Source organism: Bos mutus, chromosome 22 (assembly GCF_027580195.1).
Source record: "Bos mutus isolate GX-2022 chromosome 22, NWIPB_WYAK_1.1, whole genome shotgun sequence".
Classification (NCBI taxonomy): Eukaryota; Metazoa; Chordata; class Mammalia; order Artiodactyla; family Bovidae; genus Bos; species Bos mutus.
Window position 1 is genome coordinate 14,052,803 of NC_091638.1, and position 17,961 is coordinate 14,070,763.

At 44.2% G+C, this 17,961-nt stretch overlaps 2 protein-coding genes across 5 annotated transcripts in view; one reads left to right on the forward strand and one right to left on the reverse strand.

Annotated features, from left to right (window-relative positions):
* The window catches only part of CTNNB1 (catenin beta 1), a 47,605-nt gene extending 34,810 nt beyond the window's left edge, over window positions 1–12,795 (forward strand). The window contains exons 6-16 of one of the 4 annotated variants that reach the window (XM_070359563.1): window positions 31–232; window positions 1,362–1,506; window positions 4,464–4,567; window positions 4,647–4,985; window positions 5,243–5,401; window positions 7,621–7,740; window positions 8,337–8,487; window positions 8,575–8,696; window positions 9,659–9,719; window positions 10,594–10,814; window positions 12,399–12,795. In XM_070359563.1, coding sequence (XP_070215664.1) covers window positions 31–232; window positions 1,362–1,506; window positions 4,464–4,567; window positions 4,647–4,985; window positions 5,243–5,401; window positions 7,621–7,740; window positions 8,337–8,487; window positions 8,575–8,696; window positions 9,659–9,719; window positions 10,594–10,802 — 1,612 coding nt within the window. In that variant the 3' untranslated portion in view covers window positions 10,803–10,814; window positions 12,399–12,795. Of the gene's footprint in view, window positions 1–30; window positions 233–1,361; window positions 1,507–4,463; window positions 4,568–4,646; window positions 4,986–5,242; window positions 5,402–7,620; window positions 7,741–8,336; window positions 8,488–8,574; window positions 8,697–9,658; window positions 9,720–10,593; window positions 11,878–12,398 lie in introns of those variants that run through there. The other 3 variants (XM_070359561.1, XM_070359562.1, XM_070359560.1) reach the window with 3 other exon arrangements.
* A 4,718-nt stretch (window positions 12,796–17,513) lies between these two features.
* ULK4 (unc-51 like kinase 4) overlaps window positions 17,514–17,961 on the reverse strand; it is a 502,164-nt gene continuing 501,716 nt past the window's right edge. The window contains exon 37 of the mRNA XM_070359559.1: window positions 17,514–17,684. Within this exon, the coding sequence (XP_070215660.1) occupies window positions 17,621–17,684 (64 nt within the window). The 3' untranslated portion in view covers window positions 17,514–17,620. The remainder of the gene's footprint in view (window positions 17,685–17,961) is intronic.

The following is a 17,961-nucleotide window of genomic DNA, read 5'->3' on the forward strand; positions in this document are numbered from 1 at the left end:
TTCTGATGAGACTTTTTTCCTTCTTCCCAGTTCACCAGTGGATTCTGTATTGTTTTATGCCATTACAACTCTCCACAACCTTTTATTGCATCAGGAAGGAGCTAAAATGGCCGTGCGTTTAGCTGGCGGGCTGCAGAAAATGGTTGCCTTGCTCAACAAAACGAATGTTAAATTCTTGGCTATTACAACAGATTGTCTTCAGATTCTAGCTTACGGCAATCAAGAAAGCAAGGTAAAAGAATTATTCTGAATGTGGTTGTCAAGGAGCCTTGGAGACCCCCAGTGTCATGTCCTTCTACAGATTTTTGCAGATTTATTGTATGCCTTATACTCTGTATGTATCTCAGAGAAGTTGGACATCTCTGTTTTACTGTTTGAGTTGGTGTGTACACTGTACTAGGTGATAGGGACATAGCATGCAGGCTGTTCTTAAAGCTTTCATTGTCGGGTGGAAGAGAGACATTGAAATAATAAGCTGCTTTATTTAGTTCAAGTTTTAGGAGGAAGTAGAAGGGCTATATGAGAGCATGTAAATGAACCAGACCCTTTTTTGAGGGTTTATGCAGATTTCTTGGAGAAAGTGATGGATGAGTTCAGCTCTTATGGATGAAAAGGGATTGACTAAGGTGAATGAAGGTTAGGGAGAGGAAATGGCATCTGTGACAGTTCTCCTGAGGGAGGGAGGACCAGGTGAGGTTTGGAAATTCAGGAAATACAGAGAGTAAGGAAGAGAAGGGGTGTGAGATAAGACTGTTGAGATAGGGCAGATCCTGCAGGGCTTAGTGGAACATGTTAAAAGAATAATGGGAAACAGTTCTTAGCAGAAGCACACAGTGAAAAGATTTGTCTTTGGAAATCGGGGTAGAGTCAGGAGGTGGGGTATGCAGGGAAGGAAAGGTGGGGATAAATATTTAATGCTGTCTCTTTTTGAGGTGGATATGATGAGGAAAGGCAAAGAGACAAAACATATATTAGGAGTGTTTATTAATAAGTGCCCATTCTGGTTCAGATTTCCATGCAACAAATCAGCCGTGACATAACTTTCATATCTGGGCATTACTGTTCACAACAACATGGATTTTGTTTTTTTTTTCCTTTTACTATGATCAGTGTGGGAAGAATAATACTGGGCCAGTTTATATATTTTTGGGAGAACTGAGGTACACGAATGTGAGTGAAATTTTGTAGCAGCAGGGCTTAAATATGACCCCAGTCTGGGGGTCTAGTTAATGACGACCAGGTGTACATTTATGTCACTACGCTGCTGAGATTCTTGTATAATAAAATCAGTTGGTAATAAAGGCTTTTCTCGGGCATTTGATCAAGATTCCATGATTAACAATATATACACATCTTTCTAGCTCATCATCCTGGCTAGTGGTGGACCTCAAGCTCTAGTGAATATAATGAGGACCTACACTTACGAGAAGCTACTGTGGACCACAAGCAGAGTGCTGAAGGTGCTGTCTGTCTGCTCCAGTAACAAGCCGGCTATTGTAGAAGCTGGTAAGTGTACTTGGCTATTCTGAGTTCTCATGCGTGCAGCATATGTAGTTCTCATTAGATTGCCTTTCTTAGGAAAAGGGTGATCAAACTGACCTTCACAGGCTGAAAGTAATGGTTGTATTCAGCTTGAAGCCAAAGTTGCATTCAGACAAAGGACGTGTTCTGCTTGACACCTTCTTTGGTGCTGTTCAAGCCTAGTTCAGGCAGAGATCATATTACCAAAAACAATGGCTGATAATAGGCTTGATAACAGCTATTCCAGAAATACCTGAAATGTATTTGTTTAAAAAAAATACAGATTTTTAGGCTTACTTAATCAGAATTCCTGGAGTATTGAAGTGACAAGAGAGTCAATAATAGCTGGAAATGCATGGGACTGGAGGCCTAGGAATCTCGATTATAAGAAGTTTCCCATTGGGGAGGGAGGTGGGAGGGGTTTCAGGATGGGGAACACATGTGCACCCATGGCTGATTCATGTCAGTATATGGTGAAAACCACTATAATATTGTAAAGTTAATTAGCCTCAAATTAAATTAAAAAAAATTTCCCAGGTTATTCTGATGCTCATTTATTCTGAAAATATTCAGCCCCTGTGTTTCAAGCTGGTATGCAGTGGGCAACAAAATAGGTATGGTCCCCGTATTTATTCTTGTATAATAAAATCAGGCTGGTGAAGGAGACAGAAATATGCAAAAAGATGGGGTGATTACAAACTGGAATGTGTTACGAGAGGAATGAACAGCAAATAGTGATACAGAGTTAATGGGGCAGGAATGTCCTTCTGTAAGAGGCGGATGTTAAATGAAATCACAGAATGAGAAGGCTTCATGTGTATGAGAAGTAAGGAGTAAGTGCAATCCAGATGGTCCTAAAGGTAGGAAAGAAATCACTGCGTTCTAGGTGCTGAAGAGGAAGTCTGTGTAACTAGAACCTAGTGAGTAGTGGGATGAATAGCTCAGGATGACGGTGATGGGCCAGAGCCAGGCAGGCTTGTGTTGTGCCAGACTTTCTAGGTCCCTGGATGATGTTTATTCGTGCTTTATTGCAGCTTTGGAAACACAGGTGTTGAATGCTTAGGTCCATTTGAGATGAAGTGCAAATCCTAAAGGGTTCCTGAAGGTTATGCTAAAGAATTCAGTCTTTATCTTATAATGAGAAGCTGTTGTTGGCTACAGCATCACAGTGAGGTGTTTGGAATATTAATATTAGCATCATGTGACAGTTTGACCAAAGGCAAGCAGACCAGGCTTCTGGGATGTGTTACACACTTTTAGGAATGAAATCATTTGATATTAAAAATATGTAGCAAAGGATGAATGTTATTTAGGGAGTTGATATCTGTGAAGTGACTAAAAGGTCAGTAGGTAGCTGGAAATGTTTGCTTCTGGAATGCTAGGGAAGACTGGGTGGGGACAGAGATTAGGGAGTTCCTTTCTTAGTGGATGCGGGTAAGGGCTGTAGGGAAGTCAGGGGGCTGCCTCAAAGCCATCTTCACCCTGGGCATGCTCAATCAGAATATGTGTGTGTTTAAGTCTCTGCAGGCAGTTCTGAGAGGCATCTGGAATTAAGATCCACTCTCTTAGAGTTGATGGTTCTAGTAGAGGGAGAGAAGGGAGACAGGAACCAAGTCGTTTTGAAACTACTGAGCATCAGCCTTGTGCACTCTGTTAGCAGCTGGAGCTACTATGAGGAAGGCACCAGATAGGGAGGGTCTGGTCTGAGTGGTGGGCTCCATTATAGCTGTGGAAAATGCTGTGAAGGAAAAGTACAAAGTGTGTGAGAATAGCAGCAAGTTGACCCAGTCTAATTGAGGAAATAAAACAGACCTGAAAAGATAAACAAGGAGACAAGGGAACTACATCCCAGTGCATTTGGGTAAAGAACCTGCCTGCCAGTGCAGGAGACATGAGACACAGGTTCGATTCCTGAGTGGGGAAGATCCTCTGAAGAAGGAAATGGCAGCCTACTCCAGTATTCTTGCCTGGGGAATTCCATGGATGGAGGAGCCTGGTGGGCTACAGTTCATAGAGTTGCAAAGAGTTGGACACAACTCAAGTGACTTAGCATGCATAGCATTGCATGGCTGACCTAACCTAATTGAGGAAATAAAACAGATCTGAAAAGATAAACAAGGAGACAAGGGAAAGCATATCCCACTGCATTTAGAAGTGATTTCAATGGGAGAGAGATGGTGAAGTTAAGCTAGCCAGTGTGTGGGGAATCGAGCTTCCATTTAGACTCCTCTACAGTGTAAACGTCCTTCATTAGGGTCCTAAACAATAGGAGGTTGTGAATCTTTGAAGAGCATCTTTTGCCTTTAATACAGTCCCCAGAGTAAGCATTCTGGTGCTGCCTTTTTAGACTGTTTCCACCCTGTGAGTTTACATTAGCTCCTTCAGGGATTTGCTCGGATGGCACCTTCACAGTCAGGTGTCCTGGTTACCCTACTTTAAATTGTAGCCCCCTCTTTTGTCTTTGTTGTTTGTACACTAACACCATTTGACATATAGTTTTAGCTTTCTAATAGTATATTTGTTTATTTTGTGCTTGCAACTAGACCACAAGCTCTATGAAAGTATGATTTTTAGACTGTTTGCCTCACTGATACAGCTCCAATGCAAAACAGGGCCTGGTATTAAATAATCTTGAAATGACTGGATGAAAGGAAATAAGTAATAGGACTATTACTTACAGGGAGACTGTGGAGATAATGATGGCTTTTCCACACAGGGAAGAAACAATAGATACATAACACAAGTTGTCACTAGCTGAGGTGAACTAGAAAAGAGGGAAACTGAGCAGCATTCTAGAAAATGAAAGAAAATAAAGGACTTAGATGGAGGGGATAAGCTTTGGCAACAAAGAAGGATACCCTCTGAGACTAAAGAAGACACTTAGTACTGATAGAAATTGTGAGCTAATGGCCATCACCTTAGATGCTTTTTAATCTTTTTAGGTGGAATGCAAGCTTTAGGACTTCACCTGACAGATCCAAGTCAGCGCCTTGTTCAGAACTGCCTTTGGACTCTAAGGAATCTTTCAGATGCTGCAACTAAACAGGTACATTCAGAGTAAATTGGTGCCTTACTGGTAAGTGTCAAGCTGAATATGTACTGAGTGTCTGTTTTCATCTCCACAGGAAGGGATGGAAGGTCTTCTTGGGACTCTTGTTCAGCTTCTGGGCTCAGATGATATCAATGTGGTCACCTGTGCAGCTGGAATTCTTTCTAATCTCACTTGCAATAATTATAAGAACAAGATGATGGTGTGCCAAGTGGGTGGCATAGAGGCCCTTGTGCGCACGGTCCTCCGTGCTGGGGACAGGGAAGACATCACTGAGCCTGCCATCTGTGCCCTTCGTCATCTGACCAGCCGGCACCAGGAGGCTGAGATGGCCCAGAACGCTGTTCGCCTTCACTACGGGCTACCTGTGGTGGTTAAACTCCTACATCCACCATCCCACTGGCCTCTGATCAAGGTAAACTGTCAAACGTTGAAGGTTGCAGAATTGAAAACAGACTACTTCCGACTATGACTAGCAGCCCATCTCTGCACTGGGGACTGGCTGACAAGGAGCTGTAAATAGGAAGTATGGGTGGGATGAGGGTGGGGGTGAAGTGTTGTGTCGTCAGTTTACTTCCAGGTGATGGTGACAGATGCAGTGTGGTAGGCATTTTAGACTAAGAACATGATTTTGTTGTATGCCAGTTCTTTATTCTTTCTTCTTATCTGCAGGCTACTGTTGGATTGATTCGAAATCTTGCCCTTTGTCCAGCAAATCATGCACCTTTGCGTGAGCAGGGTGCCATTCCACGACTAGTTCAGTTGCTGGTTCGTGCACATCAGGATACCCAGCGTCGTACATCTATGGGTGGAACACAGCAGCAGTTTGTGGTAGGTAAATCTTAGTAGTGACCCCTGGCCTTTTAAAAGGAATGCATAAATCCATAGGCTCCTGAACTACTTCAGTCATTGGCTTCCTCCATTCTCTAGCTTCCTGAAGGGCTGCTTGCTACTGGCTTAAAGAACCACCATGTCTCTGTGGCTGCGGAGAATGAAAGGAGTAACATGGCCCCTGGTGATACCTCCCTTGACATATCCTTCACATCGCTGCCTCCTCAATCTTACAAAGGGAGTGTAGGGTGTGATTTACTGCTATGGGGTCTCATCTTGTCCATACAAAAGGTTCACCTGTCCGAAGTAGCAGAGGCATTAATTTGAATCCAAGTCTGTCTGATTTCAGAGCCTGTTATCCCCCACTGAAGTTCTACCTATAAACATACATTGTTAAAAATTTATTTTTAATGGGAGTATAATTTCTGTACAATGTTGTGATTTCTGTTGTCCAGTAGCATGGATCAGCTATGAGTATACCCACATCCCCTCCCTCTTGAGCCCCCTCATCCCCAGCCCTCAGGCTGAGCTCCCTATGGTATTCAGGCATCTTCCCACTAGTTAGCTGTTTTACATGTGGTAGCGTATATACGTCAGTGCTACTTTCTCAGTTCATCCCACCTGCTCCTTCCCGTTAGGTCCACGAGTTCTTCTCTACCTCTGTTCTTGCCCTGCAGATATGTTCATCAGTACCACTTTTCTAGATTCTATATATGCATTAATATACGATGTTTTTCTGACTTCTTTCACTCTGTATGACAGACTCTAGGTTCATCCACCTCACTACAACTGATTCAGTTTCATTCCTTTTAAGGCTAATATTTCACCGTATATGTCTACCACAGCTGTTTTATCCATTCATCTATTGATGGACATCTAGGTTGCTTGCATGTCCTGGCTGTTGTAAATAGTGCTTCTATGAACATTGGGATACAAGTGTCCTTTTGAATTATGGTTTTTTCAGGGTATATGCCCAGTAGTGGGATTGCTGGGTCATACGGTAGTAATCATATTTTTAAAATGAATCTCCAAAAAAATTAAATAAATAAATAAAATGAATCTCCATACTCTTTTCCACAATGGTTGTATCAATTTATGTTTCCACAAACCGTGCAGGAAGATTCCCTTTTCTCCATATCCTCTCCAGCATTTATTGTTTGTAGATACCTATAAATATTTAACACATCTTTTACTGTCTCTTCCAAGAGTGGTTTAAACTGTTTCCATGGACTTACAAGAATATCAACAAGAATACGTGGTAGTATTTCTGGGATCTTTACTTGTAATCTTAGCCTGAAATTTTTAATAGTCTGAAACTTTGATGTCAAGTTTTCAGTCTTAAAAGTAGCTTCATTATTAAGTAAAGATACTTATGATTCCCCAGCATGTGTTTTAAGACTCAGAGTCTCTTACTTAATCAGGTTAGAAAACAAGACTTTACACAATAGATCTTGAGACGTCGCTAGTTACGATTAGGATGCACTCATAGGGCGCTTGGGCTTTCTCCACTCAGTACTTTGGATATCGGCCAGTCTCCATGAGGTGGCTTAACAGAATGCAAAGGGTACCTTTTAATCTCTTCTCTGGGAAGAAAGGAGCTTTTGTGTTATAATAAAAGTAAAGTTGGATATAAAAGCTGTAGCAAAGTTATAACCTTTCTTAAAACTCAGAAAGAGGGAAAGCAGACTGTAGCTATGTTTTGCAAAAGCTAACTTCCTTATCCCATATTATAGGCTATCAGTTGAGTAGTCTTGGAGGAGGTGAGTGGATTTTCTCCTGCCAACTCGGTAGACTTTTAGCAGTAGGTGGTAAAACTTTGCTAAATTTTCACCAAATACACATAGGTATACAAAGATCTAGGGAGTACCTGAAGGAAAACACTGACAGTGTGTGCACATCACTTTCCCATCTTGGTGTCTGCTTTCTTCCCTTTACCCAGAGTGCTGGGTGCCTTGTTGGGAAGAGAGTGATCTTTGGGAGTCAGAGGTACATTGAAGCTGTGCTTTGCCGTGCACAGTTTTGGAGGTGCTGCTTGGAATTAGTGCTGACAAGAGGCCACTTTCACAAAGTGACCCTCAATTAGTGGATCCATCTTCATTCCTGAACTTACTTGCAAATTCTGGTGAATAACTAGTGATTACTACTCAGAACAGGAAAGCCTTTCAAGCATATAAACTTTAGAGAGCACAATCCCCTATTAACGATGTTTCTTTTGGTAGGAGGGAGTCCGCATGGAAGAAATAGTTGAAGGTTGTACTGGAGCCCTTCACATCCTAGCTCGGGATGTTCACAACCGAATCGTTATCAGAGGACTAAATACCATTCCATTGTTTGTGCAGGTATGTTTGTTTTAAGTGAGGTGTTCTAGAATCTGTATGTCAGTAAAATTTCAGGATTTTAAAGATAAGCAAAGTATAAGGAAATTAGGGGCCAAAATAGTAGATATTATTTCATCTACTATCACCGTTTATAAAATGGCTGTGCTGCTCATGCTATTTTTCAAGTACAAAAAATAGAAAGTGTGTCATGTCCTTTTAGTTGAATCCATTTATGAAAACACCCTTCATTTTTCTTGGGAAGTAGAGAGGGAGAAGCACTGGGACTAGAGCCTCAGGAGGAGGAGGGTTCCACTCTGCTTTCAGGTGTGCTCGGTTAGAAGGGATGGAAGCTGCCTGGGCTGCCGCAGCACAAACCCCTCGTCACCTCTGGGTTTTCTAAATCTTAATTTGAATAATACTCAGGAGAAGAGGCTTGAGCTAAAAATGCTCCAGAAAACCATTGCTGCCAAGCATCAAACACTCAGGAACATAAACTCAAGAGTGTATGATTTAATGCAGGCTTCCTATTTAATACAAGTGGTGCAGATACCACAGTGGGGTGCTCACCATGTTTTACCTTTGGATTTGATTAGGTTTCATGTGTGTTTTCTCCTCAGCTGCTTTATTCTCCTATTGAAAATATCCAAAGAGTAGCTGCAGGGGTCCTCTGTGAACTTGCTCAGGACAAGGAAGCTGCAGAAGCTATTGAAGCCGAGGGAGCCACAGCTCCTCTGACAGAATTACTTCATTCTAGGAATGAAGGTGTGGGTAAGTAGGAAAGGAATCAGAGCCTTTAGCTTGTGTACACTGAAGCCTCAGCTTTTCCTCAAAGACCATTTTTCCTTCCTCTCCCAGCAACATATGCAGCTGCTGTTTTGTTCCGAATGTCTGAGGACAAGCCACAGGATTATAAGAAACGGCTTTCAGTTGAGCTGACCAGTTCTCTCTTCAGAACGGAGCCAATGGCTTGGAATGAGGTAGGCAGTGTGAGCACGTTTATTTGATGGTTCGCTAGAGCACCAAGGCAGTTTATGGTTTCCTCTCGAACGACTCGGTGCACATTCATTTGCATTGACTATGTCCTTGGCTTGAATATTCATTCTTTACACTAGCTTAGCAACTGCTGTAAGGAAAAACTACAGCTTTATACAGCCTGTTTAGAACAAACAAGTTAGAATTTGTAAGGGAGATAGATGAAAAAGTTAACAGATTAAAAAACACTTTTGAAAGTTGTTAGGAAAGGGGCAGTCGATTAAACGTTGTTAGTTGGAGGTCAGTTTATCAGTACTTTTAAAAAATACTGTTTTTCACCTACTTTTCTACTTGAATTTCTATTAATTTGTTCAGTATTTGTCCTTGATACAAATTGAAATAGTCAAACCACCCTGAAAGTTGATACAGTCATTGTACATAATCATAAGGTGGATTATAAAGAGAGAGGCTATATACTGTTAGGAAAAGAGAAGCAAACTGCTAAACAGTAATAGTAATATATTAATTGGCTGTTGAATAGATAATCTCAACCATTCCAACTTGAGCTCTGAACATCCTCACCCAGCCCTTTCTCCAGACCTGTTCCACACAGTTAATGGCAACTTAGTTCTTCTAGCTGTGCAGGCTCTAGGGATCTTTTCATAACACATCCTGTCAGCAACTCCTATTGAGGGTAGAAACAAAACACCTATTTTGTTTCCTGTTATATTTCTAGCACTTAATAAGTACTTGGTAATATATTTGCAGAAAGAGTAAATTACAAAGTATTTCTGTGATTGTGTACATCTGTATTTTGAAGTAATTCTGCACTTTGTAAGTAGTTCTACAGTGTTTTGAGTTCTTTATTCCTTTTGTAATCTGAGAATAAGTATGTTTTCAAAATATCAGAGTATCCTTTGAGTTGAGAATTTCCATTTTGCTTCCTTGCCTGTACCTGTTCATCTAGACTGCTGATCTTGGACTTGATATTGGTGCCCAGGGAGAACCTCTTGGATATCGCCAGGATGGTATGTATCTCATATTTCTTGATTATCTCCAGATCAAGCTAAAGGTCCAGAGCTTTGTCAGAAGAGCTGTTTTGCTTGTCTTGGGAGGACCTGTTGGCAGGAAAGTAGTGGTAGCAATTAAAGGCAGTTCTTAAATTCTAGAGTCAGCAGTAATTTCTTTATTTGTGCACAGGGAATTCTCAGCCACACACCAAGCAAGCACTGGATCATACCAGTAAATGTGTGTCACTGCTGCCAGACCTCTGCAGTACGTGTGTTACACGTTGCCTGGCTTTCTATTCAATTTTTCGTTCAGAGAACCCTTATATAATACCTGTGTCTATAATTCTAGACTCAGATCTGGGATGTGTATTTACATAGCTTTTCAGAAAACTCTGAAAATCTAAGTAATTCAGATTTGGGTATATACTGTTTATCTTACAATCTTACCTGTTTTTTCCTAGTTAATACACTTAAAGCTCATAAGCTTCTTACCTTGACAGGTATACAAATATTAAGCCTTTGGATAAAAACATACAAAGGTTTCATAGGAAAGTGGCACGCTTTCTTAGTACTTCTGTGGGTATCACCTAGACTTTATATAACAAATACATAGCTGTTGCCACTGCTCAGCAACCGGTCTCTGCCCAGGAAAAGGCCAGACGTCCAGGACTGGAACCTGCTGATCTGCCTTTGGTGGAAACAGACCGTGTGCCTCCTTGTGTGGCCTGACACTGGGTAGTTACTCAGCTTAAGAAAGCAAGAAGGTGGAGAGGCTAGAAGGAATGCTTTCTGACACATTTGCTATCCTGGGATCCCCCTAACTCTGTGCTCACGTCATGTCTTCTCTCTCTCTCCCCCCCCTCACCCACCATGTCACTGCCCCAACTCCCAGATCCCAGCTATCGTTCTTTTCACTCTGGTGGGTACGGCCAGGACGCCTTGGGGATGGACCCCATGATGGAACATGAGATGGGCGGCCACCACCCTGGTGCTGACTATCCAGTTGACGGGCTGCCAGATCTGGGGCATGCCCAGGACCTCATGGATGGGCTGCCCCCGGGCGACAGCAATCAGCTGGCCTGGTTTGATACTGACCTGTAAATCATCCTTTAGGTAAGAAGTTAAACAAGCCAGTTTGGGTAAAATACTTTTACTCTGCCTACAGAACTTCAGAAAGACTTGGTTGGTAGGGTGGGAGTGGTTTAGGCCTATTTGTAAATCTGCCACAAAAAAAGATACGTACTTTGAAAGATGTCTTGGAACATTTGAATGTTCTCAGATTTCTGGTTGTTAGGTGGTCATGTGTGGAAGTTATTAACTTTAATGTTTTTTGCCACAGCTTTTGCAACTTAATACTCAGATGAGTAACATTTGCTGTTTTAAACATTAATAGCAGCCTTTCTCTCTTTATACAGCTGTATTGTCTGAACTTGCATTGTGATTGGCCTGTAGAGTTGCTGAGAGGGCTCGAGGGGTGGGCTGGTATCTCAGAAAGTGCCTGACACACTAACCAAGCTGAGTTTCCTATGGGAACAATTGAAGTAAACTTTTTGTTCTGGTCCTTTTTGGTCGAGGAGTTACAATACAAATGGATTTTGGGAGTGACTCAAGAAGTGAAGAATGCACAAGAATGGATCACAAGATGGAATTTATCAAACTCTAGCCTTGCTTGTTAAATTTTTTTTTTTTTTAATATCTGTAATGGTACTGACTTTGCTTGCTTTGAAGTAGCTTTTTTTTTTTTTTTTGCAGTAACTGTTAGTTTTTTAAGTCTCGTAGTGTTAAGTTATAGTGAATACTGCTACAGCAATTTCTAATTTTTAAGAATCGAGTAATGGTGTAGAAACACTAATTCATAATCACTCTAATTGTAATCTGATAAAGTGTAACATTGTGTAGCCTTTTTGTATAAAATAGACAAATAGAAATGGTCCAATTAGTTTCCTTTTTAATATGCTTAAAATAAGCAGGTGGATCTATTTCACGTTTTTGATCAAAAACTTTATTTGGGATATGTATGGGTAGGTAAGTCAGTAAGAGGTGTTATTTGGAACCTTGTTTTGGACAGTTTACCAGTTGCCTTTTATCCCAAAGTTGTTGTAACCTGCTGTGATACAATGCTTCAAGAGAAAATGCGGTTATAAAAATGGTTCAGAATTAAACTTTTAATTCATTCGATCGTGTCACCTTTTTTTCCTTGTCATTAAGCGGTCTGTGAGGGTAATAAGTTTTCCTCAGGATGAAGTTGAACTGAGTAAACAGATAGTGACATGATTTAAGCTGTAATGGTGGAAGACCTTACTGCTAATAGATGGAGTTGCTCTGTCAAATTTCTTTACACTGGTCCTGGGTTTTTAAAGTGCACCAAAATGTTTTAGCTTTGCACATTTAGCTGTGTAGGAGGAGAGTGTCCACCATCTCTAACTGAAGGACTCTGGGCTTACAGCCTGTGGCCAAGACTCCTTCAGCCTGGCTGCAGGTATGTATATAATTCTGTCCGAGTGACTAGAGGCCTCACGGTTCAAAGGCATCTCGTTCTTCGCGACATAGAACAAAGTGTGTTAGTCAGTTCTGTCTGACTCTCTGCAACCCTGTGGACTGTAGCCCACCAGGCTCCTCTGTCCATGGGGTTCTGAACTCCAAATAAGCGTCCCACCCCCAACCCCAAACTCCATCACGTGGTCTCATTCCTTTAAGGTAATAATGAAGAATTACCCACATGGATTTGGACTTCAAGCACCTTCACAGAAGTGTGACTCATTTGGAGCGGGGAATTCCTTCAACTCCACTTTGAACTGATAATTACGATGCTTTACCTGTCGCTGTTTATCTGAACATAATCAGAGCGAACTAGAACGGGCCTTCCTCCATTGCTCTCTGCCAGCTGAGCCTGTCATCCTGGTGGTAGGTCTGACAAGTTTTTAGTTCATCCCTGAGGGCAGAGTCAGTATACCTGTTAGAACTTGTGTTTGGGGCTTTAAAAAGAGTGAAAGTGTTTGTACCGAGAGAGCCGTTTCTAATTGACTATGTATTTAAACATGTACTTAGTTCCTTATTGTTGGATGAGGACCCTGTATAAAAGCTTTATAAATTCTTCCCTGTGGTCTAATTGGGATGAGAGGGAAAACGTGTGTGTATTTGGTGACGGGGCAGTTCTGCTTCCAGTGCGTGACACAGAGAACAAAGGCAGCACCGCACGAGCTGTTTGCAGGTCAGAGTGAAGATCTCCGTAGTGAGCTCAGCCTCTAACATCAAGAACCACAGCTCTGCCTAAAATCATCATAGTTTTGAAGTTCCATGTAGAAACTTAATATGAAGGTTAATCTGATTCAGCAAAGTAGCTCTGCAGTGTACTGAAAAGGACAAAGGGACGAGAACAGCCAGGACACTTGTGAAAAAGGAGATAAGAGGACGTGTTCTATAAGCTGTTGAGGCATGACTGTAAAACTTGAGGTAAAGCTAGAGGTAATTAACATTATTGACGAGATGTATCAACACATTTTGAGAGACGGATAGAATTAACATCACTGTCAGAAACTGTTAGAGCATACAACTTAAGATTGTCATTATTCACATTTTGTTCTGTTCACTTTTTGTTCCAACTCTGTGTGTATTATAAATGTAAAATTTTCAAAATTTTGAGCAACATATATACTAGTGTCTCAGAAGATGAGAGTTCTTCAGAATATAGTTCTGATTCAGACAATGTAAATATCATACCAACAAAAAACCTTAGTGATTCTAATACAGAAAGAAAAAAGAAAAGTCAAGATTCTGGAGAATGCTTCTTTGCTTCTGCAGAAAAATGGTTTGAAGACAACATTTCACAAAAATCAGAAGACTAAAGATGTGTCAGGTGTAACTACTGAATGTAATAACCTACAAAATGTTAGTGCAACAACAGAATTTTTAGCCAGTCAAAAGAAAAATTGCCAGCCATGAGTGGTTTTGAGTTTCTGAAAAAAAATCACGTGGTCAGTAATGAGTTACTACTGTTATTGGCACATGAATAGAAGTGTACACTAAGGGAGCAGAATAAGATGAAGACAATAGACACTTGGAAGGTAGCACTGGAGGTCATGTGAAAAAGGGACTTTTCAGTAAAGTGTGGAACAGGTATGCAGCCATTTGGATAAAATTGAAGTTAATGCAGGAAGAAAATCCATAATCAACAAAGTATAAAAGCCCACACCAGATGCCCATGTGTCTGGTAATTGCAAGAGAACAGCCACAATGCAGTAAAATACAACATTAACAGTATGGGTATATCTCAGATTGATACTAAGCAAAAGCAGGTCACCAAGGCTTGCTGTAGAAGCGTATAGGTACAAAAAAGGGTCAACTATCTTAAGCAAACCATCCACAGATGGTAAAATGAAAAAGCAAAAAAATAATTACCAAAAAAATCAGAATAGTGATTTATTACCTGGAGATGGAGGTGCATGGGACGTTTGATCCCATTGTAGTGACCGCCACTGAGCTGAAAAATAAAGCTTTTTCCATGTTGGAGGAGGTGTTTGAGACCTGAGGCTTTGATCTGGTTATTTGAATCCTTGATAGTGAAAGATCTTGAGGTAAATATGCTCTTGCATTTTTGTCTTGATTAGTGCAGTAAAAGCAGAAGATCTGCCCCGTGCTGTATAGTTCATAAGCCAACAGAAAGCGGAGTCGCGCACTGCAGGTGTTCTGTCCTGGTAGGTGAGAACCTACTGCCTTGCTTGAGTGAACACCTGGCAAATGCGGTTAGAAAACAATGGCGGCGGGGGTGCAGGGCACTAAAGGTAGTGTGTCCTTTTTCTTAGCGTCAGATGTGGTGTCCATGCCACCGCCCCATCTGGTGAGGAAGCTAGAGGGAGGGGTGACAGGCCTCCTCTGCCACCTCAACATCATGCCTCTGAGAGGTGGAGGTCGGGTGAAAAAGGCCAGCCTTCTTCCAGGTCACATCAAGACCCTCACCCTGCCCATGTCCTGATTCTGGGCCGAGGCTGCTGTGGTTGCCACTTCCCTGCCTCTGCTTATCCAAGCTTGAGGCTGTTGGGGCCAAAGCCGCCTCACGTTTGGTGAGTCTTGTCCCCCAGCTCCAGAGCTCTCCCCAGGGACCAAGCCTCCCCCTCCCTCCAGTTCCTTCCTGAGGCTCCTACCTCACTCAGCCTAAGTCCCCGTATCAGAGACACTGACTGCTACATAGTTTTCTGAGGTTTGAGTAAGGAGAAAACGGCATTTTGCTTCAAGTGGGGGCAGAAGAGACCCAGACCTTTGACAAGAGCCTTGGCCAGCAGAGCCCCCACTTTCTGACCTGTGCCACAGGGCTGACACCTGCCCTGCAATCCCAGAACTGACTTGAGAACCTCATGAGGTGACATGGTGACCTCACAGTAATACGGGAGACATGAACAGCTAGACAAGTACCAAGAACCATAAGAAGTAAATCCTACTGCTGCTGCTTAGCTGCCAGATTCTGCCCAGGAGACCTCCCAGGCCAAAGTCACCCCAGATGTTCCCAGAGGGCCAGCTCCTTGGGTGTGTGCTCAGGCTGTAAGCTGAGGCGAGGTCTCAAAGCTCGGGCCTGCCGTGAGTGGAGAGAAGGCAGCCTGTGGCCTCGCAAGTCCGCTCCACGCACAGCGTGCTGCTGATGCCTTTGCAGTTAGCTCTGTCATGCCTTTCCTCCCTGGGGCGCTCAGCCAGTGGACTGTAGTCAATTAGCAAATAGCTGAAGCTCGGAGGGGATAGGAAGGGGAGGACCAGAGGCACCTGGGATGTTGCCAGAATCCTAAGGGCCCTGATGGGTGGCCAGCAGCCAGTTCTCAGAGCCTGGGAAGCCACAAAGGGGTGTGGGCCTCCCATGCGGGGCAGGAAGGGTTACCGCCCTCGACATCCTTGCCCACCCAGACAGTTCATGTCCCCTACCTCAGCTCAGCAGTATCGGGGCTCTGGCTTTGCATAAGTGCCCTTGTGAGAAGGGACATAAAGGATCCTCTAACTCTTGGTGGACAGAAGCCCTGCTAGGGACTGTCTTCTCCCCCTGTGCCTTTCTGATACGCCTTTCCTCAGAGAAGCAAGGCTGGGGACTTGCAGCCACGCATGGTCCACTTAGCATGGTTTTGGAATGTTAAAGCTCTCCTGTTTCACCTTAAGCAGCAGAGAGTCCCTGCTCAACGCAGAAACGTTAAGAAGATTCCATTGCTCTGAAATACCTTCTGGGAGGACTCGGCCCAGAACTCCAGGGTGGTTCCCTCAAGATCTGAGTGAAATGAGAGAACAGATTGCCTGGGCAAACAGAACTGTGCCTGTTCCCTGCAGCAGAGGGGCAAAGCAACAGGAGCTGAAGGCCAGGCCTCCATCGACTCCCTCACCCTTGGAGCACAGGCACATCCAGGCAGGCCAGGGCCCCTGGGGTGCACAGCCGGGTGATGGGTATGCTGCCCAGCAAGACTTCCTGTGGGGCCTCCTCATGTGGGCACTAGGGAGGCTGAAGCAAAAGAAACTGCCTGCTCCGGGGTGCAGGTCCCCCTTACACCCCAGCTACTCACAGCTCGGCTCTGGATATCCCACTGCTGGACAAACAGGCTCTGGAGTCAGAGTCCTAAGTTCAACCTGACAGCGGGGCCTTGGGCAGGTGGACTGGCTCTGAGCTTTGGTTTCCTCTGCTATGAGATGGAGATAAGGTGGTGTGCTTGGCAGGTGGTGGGGTTTAAATACGGTGAGTTACATCCATGCCTTTGTGGAGGGGGGCGCAGAGCAGCTGTTCACTGCAAAGCCACATGGAAGCTGGCACACTGCCCGTATCACAGTGGCAGATGAGGCTGGTGGTGACAGTGTGGCCAGCTGCCCATGACACAGTAGATGGGGCCTCCCTGGTGGCTCTGATGGTTAAGACTCCTCCTGCAATGCAGGAGACCTGGGTCACCAAGATCCCTTGGAGAAGGGAATGGCTACCCACTCCAGTATTCTTGCCTGGAGAATCCCATGCCCGTGTAGCTCCTACCCCTGCCTGCCCCGCCCATCCTGCCTGCGTAGGGGCTGTGGCCGGGGACAAGCCCGTCAGGGGACGGGGCTCCTCTGTCTGAGAAGTCTGGAGCACTGCCGCTGCTGATCCAGTCTAGCCCTTTCATTCTGCAGTTTGAGGAAACAGATCCCAGAGAGGAGGCCAAGGAATGTTCTCAATTTGCTCACCTGGTTCCAGCCACCCAGGACCCCCGCCCCCCAGTGCCACGGTCCTAGCACCCCTCCGCAGTACCAGGGGCCTTAAGGGTGTATGTGTGAGGAAGAAGCTGGAAAGGTGTTGAGGCTGGGAGGTGGTGGTCACTGGTAGAAGGTGGGGGGAAGGAGTCAACCTTGATGCCTTCATCCCACTTAGGTGAGCAGACAGACCTGCAAGGAAGCCAGCATTCCTTGAGCATGCTGCATTCCTTTAGGCAAAGTGTCAACTACCTGCTCCTGTGAGTGGAGTCTTGCCCATTTCTCCCCAGGATTCTCAGAATCAGTTCATCCCTGAAATGAAAAGCCAGGCAGGTGAAATAAAACAAGCTTCCAAAGGCTTGCTCTAGATCTGCAGCTGGAAGAGCATTCCTGTCTCATCCCGCCTGGTAAATCTCTGGAGGAGACAGGCTGGGAGATGCCCGCAGCTTCCCTCCACTTTGATGAGCGCAGGTAGCGCCGGCTTGAGCAGAGGCCTACGTGGCCCACACACGGGAAGAGCATTCTGAGAACGTCGAGCAAACCTGGGTTCCCAGATGCAGCCAACAGGCACCGAGAGGGCTCGTTCTGAGTGGGTTTTCTAGGGCTGGAGTCAGAGCATCTCAACCAGAGGTTCTGGATTCAGCTGACTTTATTGGATCCACACAGAGCTGTGGGTGACCTGTGGAGTGTGTGTAGCCGGGGGTGGCAGCCGCAGAGTACTGTGCCGAGTGCCTTCTTGCCTAGTGTCCAGCAGCTTGGAGGATCTCCAGGGCCAAGGACGCCACTGAGCTGTTGGCTGATGACCTGTGAGAAAAACAGAAGTAAACATTTAGGCATTTCCAAGGTTAAATGCCCCCATCTTCCAAAGGGGCTGGCCTTTTCACCTGAGTACCTGATGAAACAGCTGCTTCCCAAAGCTGCCCTGAGCATCATTTTGAAAAACACAGACAGGATCCCCAGGCTCTAGGGGTGGGAGGTGAGAACCCCAAAGCCCCCAGTCCCACCATAGCAAGCCCCCTAAGCTATGCCTGAGCTCCTGGCCCTGCCACCACTTGGCATTGAGCTGCTTTGGACAGATTGC